The sequence below is a fragment of the Canis aureus genome, chromosome 22 (assembly GCF_053574225.1).
Source record: "Canis aureus isolate CA01 chromosome 22, VMU_Caureus_v.1.0, whole genome shotgun sequence".
NCBI classification, from domain to species: domain Eukaryota; kingdom Metazoa; phylum Chordata; class Mammalia; order Carnivora; family Canidae; genus Canis; species Canis aureus.
Genome location: NC_135632.1, coordinates 14534772 through 14550232, shown reverse-complemented (window position 1 = coordinate 14550232; position 15461 = coordinate 14534772). Strand labels below are relative to the sequence as shown.

Sequence of the window (15461 nt, the reverse complement as noted above, 5' to 3'; positions counted from 1 at the left end):
ACTAAATAATTTGAAAGTATTCATAGGCCCTCAAAAAAACTCCCAGCAGCTGAGGGAGAAATGATTCAATTCATAAACTATAATAAGCTTTATTTATAAACTTCATTTACTGGCTCTAATCACTTTTAGATCATAATGATAGGTGATAAATGGACAAAAATAATATCTACAGGTTCATTTTCTAATTTTCACAACAAAGCTGGATCATTCCACAATAAAGAAAAATAAAATAAACTAAAAGTTTCTTTTTCTTTTTTTTTTTTTTTAAACTAAAAGTTTCTTCTCATAGTCCTCAAAACTCCATTGCTTCCTGAATAGTGCAGGACCTTTAAATACACATAGCAGATTGAACATATGAGCTTAATTTTTGCTCACTTCCTAACCTACAAAAAAAAAAAAAAGAGTAAAGTATAAAATAGGCCAGAGACCCAGAAAGGCAGGAAAAGAGAAGTGGTGAGTCTGATAGCATATATGAGTTGTTTAGAAAATTTTAGGAACTGGAAACTGGATGGGTAAGTATTAATTGATTTGAAAGATGGGAAAAAGCTGCACCCTAAGCAACCACGGTGGGAAGTCAACAACAAACAAGATTATTTAAAATGTGCCAAGTCTGCAAAAGCTTAGAAATTATGGGCTCCAAGTACATTTTAATGCTGTAGTATGGGCAGGGTGAAGTTTACTAGGCTTTTAGTTGAAAATTTTGTATAATAAGCAGTTGGATAATCACATGATTACTCACCTTCACCCAGCATAAGAACTGTCTGTAGTTTATCTTTTGGAGAGGTTGAACAGGGGATGCTCTACCTTTAGGTACACAAGGCATGGGAGATGGGCGGGTAGGACGTGAGGAGATGACAGGGAACTAATGAAAGTGTAACTACGATGTGTTGCTAGGAAGCAGAATAGGAAGTGTAACTTCTTTAGCAAGCACACTCTTGAGATGAAACTAAACAAGAAAGTTTATCAGAGAGCTCTGGTGGAATTAACACATATAGAGGGGAAGGAAAAAAGAAAGGAAGCAGCATTGAGTAGGGAGAAGCTGGGCTGTGATCCTCTGTTATTAAACTCCTTGGTCAGTCCTACAGAGATTTCAAACTAAGATGGCCCTTCAGATGTATCCTGAACTAGGTCAATCAGGTTAGTTATGTCTTTTACACCTCCTTGTAGATCAGGTGTTGGATCTGTGGCTATTGTGGAAAAGGGGACAAAACTTTAGGTGGGGCACTTCTCTTCTGCAAGGTAATTTATGAAGAGAGCACACAGCTGAGGGCTGTCAGACAATAGCATCCTAGCACCCAAAGAAGTAAGACCTCTAGTCTTATAGGGAGGCTTGGAGGGCATTTCATAGTATCCACTATATAATAAAATCCCTTTTCTCTGGTTAATTTCCAAAACACTTATGTCAGTTTTGTTTCTCACATCTGTCCTCCAAAAAAAAGGCTGGAGGATATCTCTGTAGGGAAACTAGCCAGCCTGAGAGAAAACATACATACATGGATAGTAACATTTGGAGGTCCTCTGCAGAAATAGCAAAGTCCCACCTGACAAGCTCCACTGAAACACACTAAATTTCCAATCAGCTTTTTAATGCCTCATTCTTAAATATGAGTAGACATCCAAGAACCACCAGACAAGTAAAAAAAAAAAAAATCTTGAATATGAAAGGTGGAATCAAAACAGAAAAAAAGTGCATTTTGGAGAAAAGAGCAAATACAGAGAAGAGAAGAAAATGAGAACTACCATCTTCAAAGAAAAAGACATTTTATTCATTATAAGAACAAGATACTATAAAAAAAGGAATGCTGGAGAATAAGGATACATTTTTAGAAATTAAAAATGATTAAATAAAAAAAATAAAAATGATATAAGATAAAGTTGAAGAAATCTCTCAGAGAGTAGAACAGAAGTATAACAATATAGAAAATGGGTGAGAAGAGATACGAAAATTAAGAGGATTAATCCAGAGGTCTATCATCTAACATAAGCCCTAGAAAGAACAGAAAAAAAGGAGAGGATGAAATTATCAAAGAATTAATACAAGAAATTTTCTCAGAACGGAAGGGCATCAGTTTTAAGTGTGAAAGAACTAAACAGCCAAAGGAAAGAAAGAAGATCCAGACAAAGGCACACAGTATCATATTATTAAAACTGCACTGGTAAAGGGAAGATTCTAAAAAGATTTCAGAAAATGAAAATAGATCATACACAAAGATTCAGAATCACAGTGGCACCAGGTTTCTCACCAGCACAGGTAACAAAAAGAGAATAGAGCAGTACTTTTCAAATTCTGAGGGAAAATAATTTCCAATCTAGGATTCTATACCCAGGCCAGGTATCAAGTCTGATCAGGGAAGAATAAAAACATCTCCAGACTCATAAGCTTTCTTAGGAAGCTACTGAAGTAAATGCTCCATCAAACTGGAGACATAAACCCGAAAAAGTAAGGTATGAAAGCCAGGAAATAAGGGAACCCTATAAAGGAGAATGGTGTAGGGAATTCCTAAGATGACAGTATAGAGAAAAGCTAGAATGAGAGCAGAGCTGTGTGATAGCCCTAGAAAACAATTAGTTTACACTGAAGCAGGAAGACAGATGGTTTCAGGAGAAAGTCTACATGAAGAAAATGGAACTGAAAAATTTCTTGATCTGCCTGACCATAAGAATTCTTCCAGTTATGACAAAGAGTTTAGGGTTGAATTAGTTACGTAAATATAGACAATAACAAATGATTAAACCAGATGGGGAAAAATGTGTACAAGAAAGGAAATGCAACCATAATACTCTACAAGGTCCACCTGTGACCATTTAGATTATCTCAATCAAGTAAACCTTAAATACAGATTTAATACAACTATAATGAAAGGGGAAATATATATGTATATATATACATACATACACACATACATACACACGTGTGTGTGCAGGGAGGTAAGGAATAGAATGGGGAGGTAGCTAAAGAGAGCTAAAGCTTCATCTTTCATGGTTGGAAATCAATGGATATGTCAAGTTGGAAAATCATGAAAAGGTAAATACAGTATCTTAAAGAAATATGGAAGTGAACAGAAGAAATAAATTTTCAGATGGTAATATGTATTGAATATATTCCTTCCCCCAAAAAGATAGATTGAAGTCTCACTCCTATTACCTTCAGAATGTGACTTTATTTGAAAATACAGTTTTATTGAGGTTATAAAATAAAAATGAGGCCTTTAGGGAGGGTTCTAATCTAACATGACTGTGTGTTTATGAAAAGGGGAAATTTGGACACAGAGACAGACATTAACAGAGGAAAGATGATATGAAGATGTACAGGGAGAACACATGCAAAGATGGAGGACTGGAGGCAATGCATCTACAAGTTAAGAACAAATGTGTGAGGCTACAAGAAGCTAGCAAGGAGGAATGAAATGGTTCCTTTTCTACCATCTTCAGAGGACGCATAGCCCTACCAAACACCTTGATTTTGGACTTCTGGTCTCCAGAATTGTGAGGCATTAAATTTCTGTGGTTTTAAGCCATCCAGCTCATGGTACTTTGTTATGGCAGCCCTAGTAAACTAAGAGGATCCTCAAAAACAAGGTTAGAAACCAGTAGAACAAAGGAAAGAACATTCAGTTGTGAATCACAACTAAAGGTTTTCCTATAAATCTTTGTCACTGAGTAACTCAGTTAACCTCAGTATACAGTTTTCTCATTTTTATCATGAGGAGCTAAGATTTATTGATTTCTTACACCATTTTAGCGTAAAATTCAATAATTTTAAGGTAGTAATCTATCATCTGGCTGGAGTTTTAAGACTCAGAAAATCCACCATGTGGAGAGTTGTTTTGTTTATCCAATTCAATTCTCTTTCTACTAACACAGACTTGCAAAGTAGTGAATAATTTATGATAGTAAGTTAAGGAAAATTTTAATTAAAAGGAAGACAAGGGGCTCCTGGCTGACTTGGTGGAGAGTGCAACTCTTGATCTCAGAGTTGTAGGTTTGAGATGCAAGTTCAGTATACAGATTACTTAAAAAAAAAAAAATCTTAGAAAAAAAAATTTTAATGTAAAAAGATAAAAGGAGGCCAATTTTTATCATCTTTTTTCATTTAAATAATATACAATATTTTTCTATTTTCTTTTAGCTAATAGCTATGATGCTCCATGATACAAAATTAAATTTATATGTAATACATGTCACATTTTACCAAAGGAAACATTTTTTGTCTAAAATTGGTATCAGCAAAGCAAAACAGTTACTACATTCCCATATTTTTGGATGCTTAGTAGGATCCTGTTAGGTACTTACCTCTCTAAGTACTCTGCAAGAAGCTGCTCTGCTGCAGATGAATACATCCACTCACTTCCAACTTTCTTAGTATATCCAGGTACCTCCTCATTTTTTTTGTTGAATTTGAGATTCAAACCCACATTTGCTTTATGGTCTCCATGAGGGCTGAATTTAAACCACACACACACACACACACACACACACACACACACACACACACGTTTTAAAATTTTGTTCAAAGAATACAAAGTTTGCTTTCAATCTTAGAAAAAACTTAATTTTGATTGTTTTTCTACAGTTTTCATAGTTATTTCCAAACTAGCAATAATTGAGAAACTAGAGGAAAGGCTTCAAAACCCAAACTAATAAATCATATAAATAGATTATGTAACTAGAGAAGAGAATGAAATAAGAAAATGCAGGGAAATATATTATTGAGATTCACACACACTTTCTGATACCTTTTTTCAAGGTTCAATTTGTTAGCTGCTAAAAATAAGAACTGTCTTTCCAAACACCTAAAACATGTGCCATTTAGATGAAAGATCACCATCAGAGGAATTTATGCATAATTTTTAAAGAAAATTCAGAGCAATTAATAAAAGAAAATAAATACTAAAATATTAACCAGTTTATCATTTAATTTTTTCTGCCACTTTAAGTAAATTTCTCTAACATAAACTTACTTTCTCCTAGATCCTCTTCCAATAAAAATACTTCCTGTAAACCTTGAAACAAGGTATCCACTCACTCCAAGGCGACTGGCCAACACATATCCTGGGTTGTACTTTATAGAATATTTCTTTAAATATAAAAACAAAAAGGTCAATTATGGAAACACAAAGCATCAAATGTTATTTCTTTACCTTTAAAATCTGGAGATAATCAAGACATCACTAACCATTGGAATGTGGCAATATAAGGATTCTCAAAAGTAAGTGATCCATTTCCCTTTTTTTTTTTTGAAAGGATCTGTAGGCAGAATTTTTCTGCTCCTCTCTCTCCTTAAAGGACAGAATTCCCAAGGATGGATGAAAGGGGGAGGAAATATACAATTTGTGAAACTGTCTCAAGAAATAAAGTCTACTGTAAGTCTAAATGGCAAACTCTGCAGGCAAGAACTATTTTTTAAACATTAATTTTCATATTCAAAGTAGGGACTAGTACTTGGGACATAATGAGGCCTTGATGATTATTACATTGAACTAAAACATGAATATGTCATCAAAACAGTTGCTACTGAACAAAATTAAAATATTCTTCATATATAAATATAAGTAAACTCATTTCCCTTAATATTTATTATCATATGAAAATAAGAAATATGTATAGGTTTATAGTCAATACAGTCAATGAAATGTGACCTTAATTTGTGTACTTAAGGGAAGAAACTATGAAGATTAAAAAATAAAGTATCAGACCATACAATTTTTAACCAGGAAGCAAATTACAAATCCAGTACCAACTAGTGTAAGCTACCATATAATCCTGACATAATGTACATAATAATAACACATATTTCATGTGGTTTTCATATACTATATTCATATGAATGTATATAAATACACACTTTATGAATTATATGCATATCTTATATGTCTACAAATAACCCCCAAAAGGATAAATTTTTTTAGTTGCATGGAATATATAAATTTATTATTAAAATGTTAATATGCTAGTAAAGAATGTAATACAGTTGTTCCATCAAGAGCATTATTAGGTTTAGAAATAACACAGACAAATCAAGTATACTTTCTAAAATAGATATAGAAGAATTAAGGTAGTAGTTCTCTATTATATTAGATATCTCTAATATCTAGATATATTAATTGTCTATCTTATTAGAAAAATAAGCACCTGGAAATATATAGGGGCACATCCAATTATTGGCATGCGCTACGAGCACTTAGTGTCCAGGAACAAAGATGCTAGCTGAGCTGTCATATATAGGACAGTCCCATTTTACACATAGTTGTCCCATCCAAAATACTAATAGTATTCCTTTTGAGAAATAATCAGTTATGGTATAATTAAAATTGATGAGGATCATCACAAACATTCTAGAAAATGTACAGTAAAAAGCAGAGAACAGTGGGGTAGAGAAAGAAGGCTTGAGTAAAAGTTGAGGAAGATATGTAAAGGGAAAGAGAGCACAGTGGAGAAGACATGCCTAGCAACAATGCACGCTAGAGGTGGGCATGTTCATTCAGATTTAGAAAAAGCTAGAGATGAAGAAACATAAATAAGTTCCTCTACCTCCACTAACTCTCAGAACCAAGAGCTCCAGCCTCTTTATCAAATGGGGACTCTCTGGTTTCCTAATTGTGCTTTCTGAATTCTTTCTCCAAAAGAGACCTAATGGTAGGACTTTAGGGACTTGTCTGCCTTCCTTAGTTTCCTCAAGTATATGCTAATGTTCAAGGTCTTGAATTCCTTTTTTACAGGATCTAAAGCTTTATAATTTACTATTAGAGAAAATAAAAGTGTAAGAAGCAATAGCTGGCTGATTGAGAATTAGTTCCAGTCAAATTAATTGTCTAATCAAGAAGAATATATGACAGATATCAGAATCCTCCTCCTATTGTAAAGGGAAAAATAAAAGGAGTGAACATCTTTGGAGAAGAAGGTCCTAAAAAAGGATGCTATGAATCTAAATGCAGTTTCCCAATTTCTTCTAGGGACTACTTACTCCTCTTTAGCTGAGTAGAAACATAACCATTGCAAGAATGCCATTTGTCACTTGTAACTTAAAATGTAGGCTTTGATTATGAAAAGTTTATTTTAAAAAATCTAAGTATTCCTAGAGGGCATGCTAAAAAACATGCCCCTTCTTAAGCTTGAACATGATAACCCATAAAAACTGTTACAGATTAATAATGGGATTTCAGTGATTTCCCCCGCCCCGAAGATTTGCATGAAGTTTGAGCACAGATTCCTCACACTTAGCATTAAATAAAATATTTACAGTATATTCAAAGGAGGTGGTAAAAATATTTTTCTAACACTTTTAAAGTTCATCAATTCTAAATTAAACAATATGGACTATAGTACTCACATGCTGGTTCTGTATTAAAGCATCGAGATTGGGTTCACATGGAATGCTGAAAACCACACGAATCCTACCTTCTGTAATCACATCCCCTGAATCCTGAACCTTGGAAGGAAAAAAAAAAAATCAAAGTATGTTTTAGTCTCTCTCACTATATTTTATTTACTTTTCTACTTATTTGAGCAGTGTTTATTTCTGACATTTCTGACAGTGTGTATTTCAGTAAAGCTGGATACTGGAGATTTTCTTAGAATTTGTAAATGAATGTGACTATATTGTAAATTTGAGTCATTGTACTTGCTTCAATTGCTGTTAGCCAGTCTTTTTTTTTTTTCTTTTTTCTTTTTCTTTTTTTAATTTTATTTATTTATGATAGGCACACAGAGAGAGAGAGAGAGGCAGAGACACAGGCAGAGGGAGAAGCAGGCTCCATGCACCGGGAGCCCGACGTGGGACTCGATCCTGGGTCCCCAGGATCACACCCTGGGCCAAAGGCAGGCACTAAACCGCCGCGCCACCCAGGGATCCCCAGTCTTTTTTTTTCTAAATTAACTTTTTATTTGCAAATAACTTTAACCTACCAAAAAGTTGCAAAAATAAAAATAGGTCAAAGATCATTTGTAAAACATTTACGTAAATGTTCACATTTTACTCCATCTGCTTTAACATATTTGTGCACTGTGTATGTACATACAATTATTTTTCTGAACTTTCTGAGGGTATATTACGTATATCGTGTCCCTTATCCTTTAATATTTTGGTGTATATTTCCTAAGAAGAAGGATATTTTACTATATAATCATAGTACAGTAGTAAGTACATTTATTTACATTGATAACAATACTAATCTACTGTTCATATCCCAATTTTGTCACAGTTGATCTAAAAATGTTCCTTTTGGGGCACCTGGTGGCTCAGTGGTTGAGCTCTGCTTTTGGCTCAGGTCATGATCCTGGGATACAGTATCGTATCAGGCTCCCCAAAGGGGGCCTGCTTCTCCCTCTTTCTGTGTCTCTGCTCTCTGTGTCTCTGGTGAATAAATAAAATCTTTAAAAAAAAAAATGTTCCTTTTAATAAAGAAAACTCTTTTCTCTTTCTACTACAGAATCTAAGCTAGGATCAGATATTGCATTTAGTTGTCATCTCTCTCTAGCCTCTTTAAATCTAAACTATATCCAAAGTGTTTCTTTGTCTTTTTTTTTTTTTTCCTTTGTCTTTTATAACATTGATATTTTGAAGAAGAATACCGGTCATTCTACCCCCTCTATCTTGCGTCTAAAAACAAAAGTTCCTCTTTCTGGATTTGTCTGATGCTTCCTTGTGATTAGAGCAAGCTCATATATTCTCAGCCAGAATAGTGCATGGATGATGTGTCCTTATTAGGGTATCACATATGGAGGTACATGATGTTCACCTGTCCCTCACTGTGATATTAAAACTTTGATTATATCAAAGATATTGCTCAATTTCTTTACTGTCCAATTATGTGTTTTTTTCCCTCTTACACCTAATTAACAGTCTGTGGGAAGATACATTATAAGACCATGAAAATATCCTATTCAGATAAAAAATTCCCCCTAGATTTAATTTCCAACGATGATTGTTGCCCTATTCAATCTTTATCATAATGCTTATAAAATGGTGGTTTTCCAACTCTAGCACTCTCTCCATTTACCTTTGACACGATACTATAAGCAAGAGCCCTTCCATTCCCTATTTACTTATTTATTATCACTGTGGAATCATTAATTCCTATTTCCCCTCAATGGTTTATAATTCATTACTGTACTTTATTATTTTAGCACTCAAACTGTCCCAGATTTGGCCAGTTTGGTAGGAGCCCCTTTAATCTGGCTCCTGTGTTTATGGGATATGCTCCCATCACTTTTTTGAGCACTTCCTTACTTTATGGCATAACAAATGGTTATCTTGTACCTACCCTGTCCCAGCCCTGTAATGGGCCATTTCTGAGAAGCTTTCAGTGGAGTATGCTATTAGAGGTCAAAACCTGGAGATTATATGTGTTCATTGTTACCAGAGTGTTTTTGCTTCTTATCCTTTTGAGCAAATAGAGCTAGAAAGTGTGTATGTACAGGCATATATGCATTCATACACATACAAACATGTATTTTAAAAATCATATTAATACCTCCAATTCTAATCTGTCCACAGATTCTTTCTTGCATTCTTCCATTTCATATTTACATGTATCTTTTTCCATGTGAGAACTGGAGTTTCTCAAACATCAACATTTATAAGTTCATTAACTCAATAATACAACTAAAATGATTTCAGAATTGCTTCATCCATACTATCACAATAAATAAACCTGCTAAATAAACAATTATGATTTGAATTCTTTTTTCCCCACCTCCTGACCCCAACCTGCTCAACACAAAAGACATACAGTCAAATACTGTGTTCTAAAGTTAGACAAATACATTTTTTCCCCTTCAGTATTACATTTTATTTTATACCTAAATGAGGGTAAGTTAAATAACTCTATTAACTTAAAACTAAAGAAATTTAATTAGTAATAATAACAGGAACTAACTTCTCCAGTGCAGCCATAATAGGGGGTTCCCAGCATAAAGACCATACTTCTAGGAGGAAACAAGTCATCCAATGTTTTGATATTGGAGAAACGGGAGTCAAAAGCTCGGATGTCCTATATAGAATGAAATATAAAAGTAATTATCATAGTCAAAATTTCTATGGATTGCACATCAAGTTTTTCTTCCTATGGGGTTATGACTATGCTGTCTGCCAATGTGAAATATAAAGATTTTCTACATAATTCTAGTAGCTAAAATGTGTTGATTTTATATGCCATTCTTCTAGGTACTTCATACATTTATTAATTCATTTCATCTTCAAGACAACCCTCTGTAGCACAGATCATTATTTAGCCTCACCCTACAAAACCCAAGGAAACTAAGGCAACAGAAAGGGAGTGAAATCTCACCCAAGGTCATACAGCAAGAAGTCAACTCAGGCAGTCTATGCTCTTAATTACTATACTATACTGTTTCCCAAAATTATAGGATGAATACATGATTAAAAAAATTTTTGTATCCTTTATCATACCCATAACTACAAATACAAAAGCCTGCTTTTCTTTCTCTCTCTCTCTCTCTCTCTTTCTTTCTTTCCTTCTCTCTTTCCTTCCTTCCTTCCTTCCTTCCTTTCTTCTTTCTTTTTTTTCTTTCCTTTTTTTTTCTTTCTCTCTCTCTCTCCCTTTCCTTTCCTTTCCTTTCCTTTCTAACTTATTTAAGGCAAACACGTTTTGGAGAGTAAGTATTTAAAACTGCAGTGTTAAGCTAATGTGGGGCTTTTTCAATTAGAGATTAAGTTTAAAAAATAAATAAATAAAAAAGACAAGTTCCCTAATCACACACCAAGGGAGTGTCTGAGCATAAATAATCCTTTTAAAGACTACAGTTTTTGTGGTGGTTCAAGATGGCAGCCTAGGAAGATCTTGAAATCCTCTCCTCCCATGGACACAACAAATCTTCAGCTACCTACGGACAAATTAGTATCCTCTGAAAAAGACCTGAAAACTAGTTGAACAACTCCACAACAAAATATTAAAAGGCATACATCAATACAGATAGGAGAGGCAGAGACATATTCTTGCCAAAAACTCTACCCTTGATGTGGAGACACACAATCAAAGGAGGGATCTTCTTCCTGAGGAGCAAGGAGTTTGTGTCCTGTATCAGGCACCTCAACCCTTGGAAACTGCACTGGAGAGACAGACCCCCAAAGTATCTGGCTTTGAAAACCAATGGGGCTTACATCCAGGAGACCCAAAAGGCTATAGGTACTGGAGATTCTGCTCTTAAAGGGCTGTGTGCAGACTCATTGGCCCTGAGACCTAGGGTAAAACCAGCAGTTTGAAAGTAATCTAGATCCATGGAAAAAAGATTCATTTGCTAATCTTAAAGTGTCTGTCAGAGGCACAAGGGCCTGTTGGGACTTTTTCTGGGTACTCAAGTGTTAGCAGGTGCCATTTTTTGTGCTCTTTCTTTACTTTGCTAGCATTGCATGTGCCCTGCTAAATCTGGCAGGCACATGCCCCCCATCCCCCACCCGCCGTATGTATCTGGTCTCTCTCTCTCCCTCTACACACACACACACACACACACACACACAGAGAGAGAGAGAGAGAGAGAGAGAGAGAGAGAGTGGAATACAACTCAGCCATAAAAAATAATGAAAATCTTGCCATTTGCAACAACATGGATAAACCATGAGGGTATTATGGTAAGTTAAATAAGACAGAGAAAGACAAATACCATATGACCAGTTAATATGGAATTTGAAAAACAAAGCAAACAAATAAAACAAAATACAACACAACTAACAGATACAGAGAAATGGCTGGTGGCTGCCAGAAGGAAGGGGTTTCGGGAGATGGGTGAAACGGGTGAAGGGGCTTAAGGGGTACAATCTTAGAGTTATAAAATAAATAAAGCATAGAGATGTAAGGTACAGCATGATGACTTTAGTCAGTAATAATGCATTACATATTTGAAAGTAGCTAAAAAAGTAAATCTTAAAAAATTGTGTAACTTCGTATGATAGCAGATGGTAACTAGACTTATACTGCTGATCATTTGGCAGTGTATACATTGAATCATTTTGTACACCTGAAACCAATATAATGTTATAGGTCAAGTATACATAAATAAAAAAAGACTAGTTTTTTCAAATTATATTAAATCATAATCTCCATTATATATACTGCTGTATTAGTTTTCTATTCATAAATAAATACCAATATGATATAGTCTTTTTTTTATTCAGCATGAAGTAGTGTGTATTAAGATACAACGGAGACCTGATGGAGACTTACCTTTACAATAGTTTGATAAACAAAAGGAAGAACTTGTTTTGACCACTGTTTCTCTAGACGAACTTCACCATTTTGATTTATTTGATATTTACGACCTGTGAGCAACTGAGCATACACAACTGCAGATGTTTCATTTATTATTATTCCTTTCCTTCTTAGGTAACTAAAAGAAATAATAAAAAAGAAATGTAGATATGTATGAGCGTGTGTATACTCTAGGATGATAATCAAACTACCAACTCATAATCAAATGTTTAAATAAAATAAAAAAAAATTTAAATAAATATGCTAGCAGTTCTGAGTACCTACCTTAAGATTTTTTTGCATTAGTTTTTTACTCTATGGATACCTCTCCCAATGTCTATGTGATTCAATGAGAACTCGTTTAAGAGCTCTAAGAAATTCTTGTATTTCATAATCACTAGGATGGGGATAACAAAAAAAGTGAAAATGCCAAGTGTTGGAAAGAATGTGGAGAAACTGAAACACTTGTACATTGTTGGTGGGAATGTAAAATGGTGCACTCATTGTGAAAAACCGTTTGGCAAAAAAGTCTAGCAATTCCTCGTCTAAGTATATACACAAAGAACCGGAAAGGTATTCAAATAAATATTTATAAATGAATGTATATAGCAACATTATTCACAGTAGCAAAAAGGTGGAAAGAACTCAAATGTCTTCCAACAGATGAATGGATAACAACAGGTGGTATACCCAGACAATAAAATATTTGGCCACAAAAAGAAAGTACTGATACATGTGACAATGTATGAGCCTAAAAAGCATGCTAAGCTTATGTGAAGTTAGACACATAAGGCCACATATTATATAACATTCCAATTTTGCAAAAAATCCAGAATAGATGAATCCAAAAAGACAGAAGAGGTTGGCAAGGGCATTCAATGGGCCTTTTCTTTCTTTCTTTTTTTTTTTAAAATATTTTATTTATTCACAAGAGACACAGAGAGAGAGAGGCAGAGACATAGGCAGAGGGAGAAGCAGACTCCATGCAGGGAGCCCGATGCGGGACTCGATCCCAGGACTCCAGGATCACATCCCGGGCTGAAGGCAGGCGCTAAACTGCTGAGCCACCCAGGGATCAATCCCCTGGTATCATTTAAAAAAATTCAATGGGAAAACCCCGACTACTTCCACTCAAAAGTTATGTAGCCAATAATCTTGCTACCAATATGACAAGGATATTACAAGAAAGGAAAATTATCTGCCAATCTTTCTTATGAACATAAAAGCAAAAATCCAAAACAAAATGTAACAAATTGAATCTAATTACATATAAAAAGGATAATACATCATAGTCTAATAGGATTTTCTCCAGGAATTCAGGATTAGATTTATATTTGAAATTCAATCCATATAACTCACCAGATTAAAAGAAAAAAGAAAAATCATATGGTCATTTTGATACATGCCAAAAAGAAAATTGACAAAATCAGTACCAATTAATGATAAAAACTCTCAACCAACTAGGAATAGAAGGAATATTCCTTTATCTGATAAAGGATATTGATTAAAAAAAAAAAACCCTTGATAGCAATCATCATATTTTATAATGAATTATTTAAGGCTTTTCTCTGAAATTGAGAATAACACCATAAATCAATAATGAAAATTACAAATAAGAATCAGCAGGGCACTTGGATGGCTCAGTTGGTTAAGCAATCTGCCTTTGGCTTAGGTCATGATCCCAGGATCCTGGGATCGAGCCCCAAGTCAGCTCCCTGCTCAGTGGTGAGTCTGCTTCTCCCTCTCTCTGACCCTCCCTGCTGCTTGTGCTTTTGCTCTTCCTCTCGTGCTTGCTCTCTCTCTCAAATGAACATATAAAAAATCTTAAAACAAAACAAAACAAAACCAGATAAGAGACAGGTAAATCAACTCAGAAAAAGAAAAATTCAATATATTTGAATAGGCATTGTACAGCATATTCAAATGCCCAACAAATATGAAAGGATGCAGAGCTTCAATAGTCATCAGGGAAGTGCAAATTAAACCAAATGAAATACTATATTACCATGGCTAAAATGGAAGAGACAATAATAAGTATTGATGAGAGTAGAGATAAAAGAAGTTCTTATAAATTGCTGGAAGAATGTAAACTGATACAATCAATTTGTAAATCTTTTTGGTGGTTCTATTAAAGCTGAGCTTAAGCATTATCCTATGAAGCAATAATTCCACTCTTAATTATGTACCTAACAGTAATGCATACTAATGCATATGGTATGTATTCCCTAAAAGTCTCAAATAAGAAACAACTCAATTGTCTACCTACAAAAGAATGGATAAATAAATTGTGCTATATTCATACAATGTAATATAATCATTAGTGAAAATGAACAAACTAAACTATATGTAACAACACAGATGAATATTAGAATCACAGTACTGAGCAAAAGAGGTTAGGTTCAAAACAAATACATTGTGTATGAATCAATTCATACAAAGTTAAAAGTAGGAAAAACTAATCTCTAGAGTTACAAATCAAAATAGTTACATCTGGAGGAGAGGAGAAATGGATGGTAATGGCAGCATAAGGGGCTTTGTGGGATTATGACAACCTTTCTGTTGGTTCTATTTCTCAACTTGTAGTCTAGTAATGCATATGAAAATTTATCAAGTAATATATTTATGATTTGTATATATTCTTTTCTATGTATACTTCAATAAAGACTTTCTATTAGGAAAAGAAAACAAATAATAATTTGGAACAGTATCTTTAAATTTTCAAGTGGAAGTGGTAGGAAGATTTTTCACTATTTACTTTTTAAAAAAAGATTTATTTATTTATTATATACAGGGAGTGTGTGCATGAGAGCGCATGAGTACATGCATGTACAGAGGAGTAGCAGAGGGAGATGGAGAGAAATCCTCAATGAGACTCCTGGCTGAGTACACCCTGACCTGGGGCTCAATTGCAGGACCCTGACATCATGACCTGAGCCAAAACCAAGAGTCAGAGGCTAAACTGACTGAGCCACTCAGGTACCCCTTTCTATTTATATTGCTTTTACTTTACACTTTTATGGATTTGGGGTCAGTGTTGTGGCCTGTATTCTTTTTTAAAGTCCCTGTGTTTATTGATTATTTATTTATTTTTAAGTAAACTCTATGTGCAATGTGGGGCTGGAACTCATGACCCCAAGATGAGAGTTGCATGCTCTACTGACCAGCCAGGTGCTTAGTCTGTATTCTTTCTTTCGCTCTTAACTGAAGTATAATTAACATATAGCATTATATTAGTGATACTGTTACTATATAGGG

The 15461-nt window shown here is 34.4% G+C and overlaps 1 protein-coding gene across 4 annotated transcripts in view; it reads right to left on the bottom strand.

Moving 5' to 3' along the window:
* XRN1 (5'-3' exoribonuclease 1) overlaps nucleotides 1-15461 on the bottom strand; it is a 106501-nt gene that overhangs the window by 35726 nt on the left and 55314 nt on the right. For 3 of the 4 annotated variants that reach the window (XM_077864875.1, XM_077864876.1, XM_077864877.1), the window contains 5 exons: nucleotides 12183-12345; nucleotides 9879-9992; nucleotides 7331-7429; nucleotides 4962-5077; nucleotides 4294-4440 (listed from right to left, as the gene is read on the bottom strand). In XM_077864875.1, the coding sequence (XP_077721001.1) occupies nucleotides 4294-4440; nucleotides 4962-5077; nucleotides 7331-7429; nucleotides 9879-9992; nucleotides 12183-12345 (639 nt within the window). Of the gene's footprint in view, nucleotides 1-4293; nucleotides 4441-4961; nucleotides 5078-5141; nucleotides 5280-7330; nucleotides 7430-9878; nucleotides 9993-12182; nucleotides 12346-15461 lie in introns of those variants that run through there. The other variant, XM_077864878.1, reaches the window with a different exon arrangement.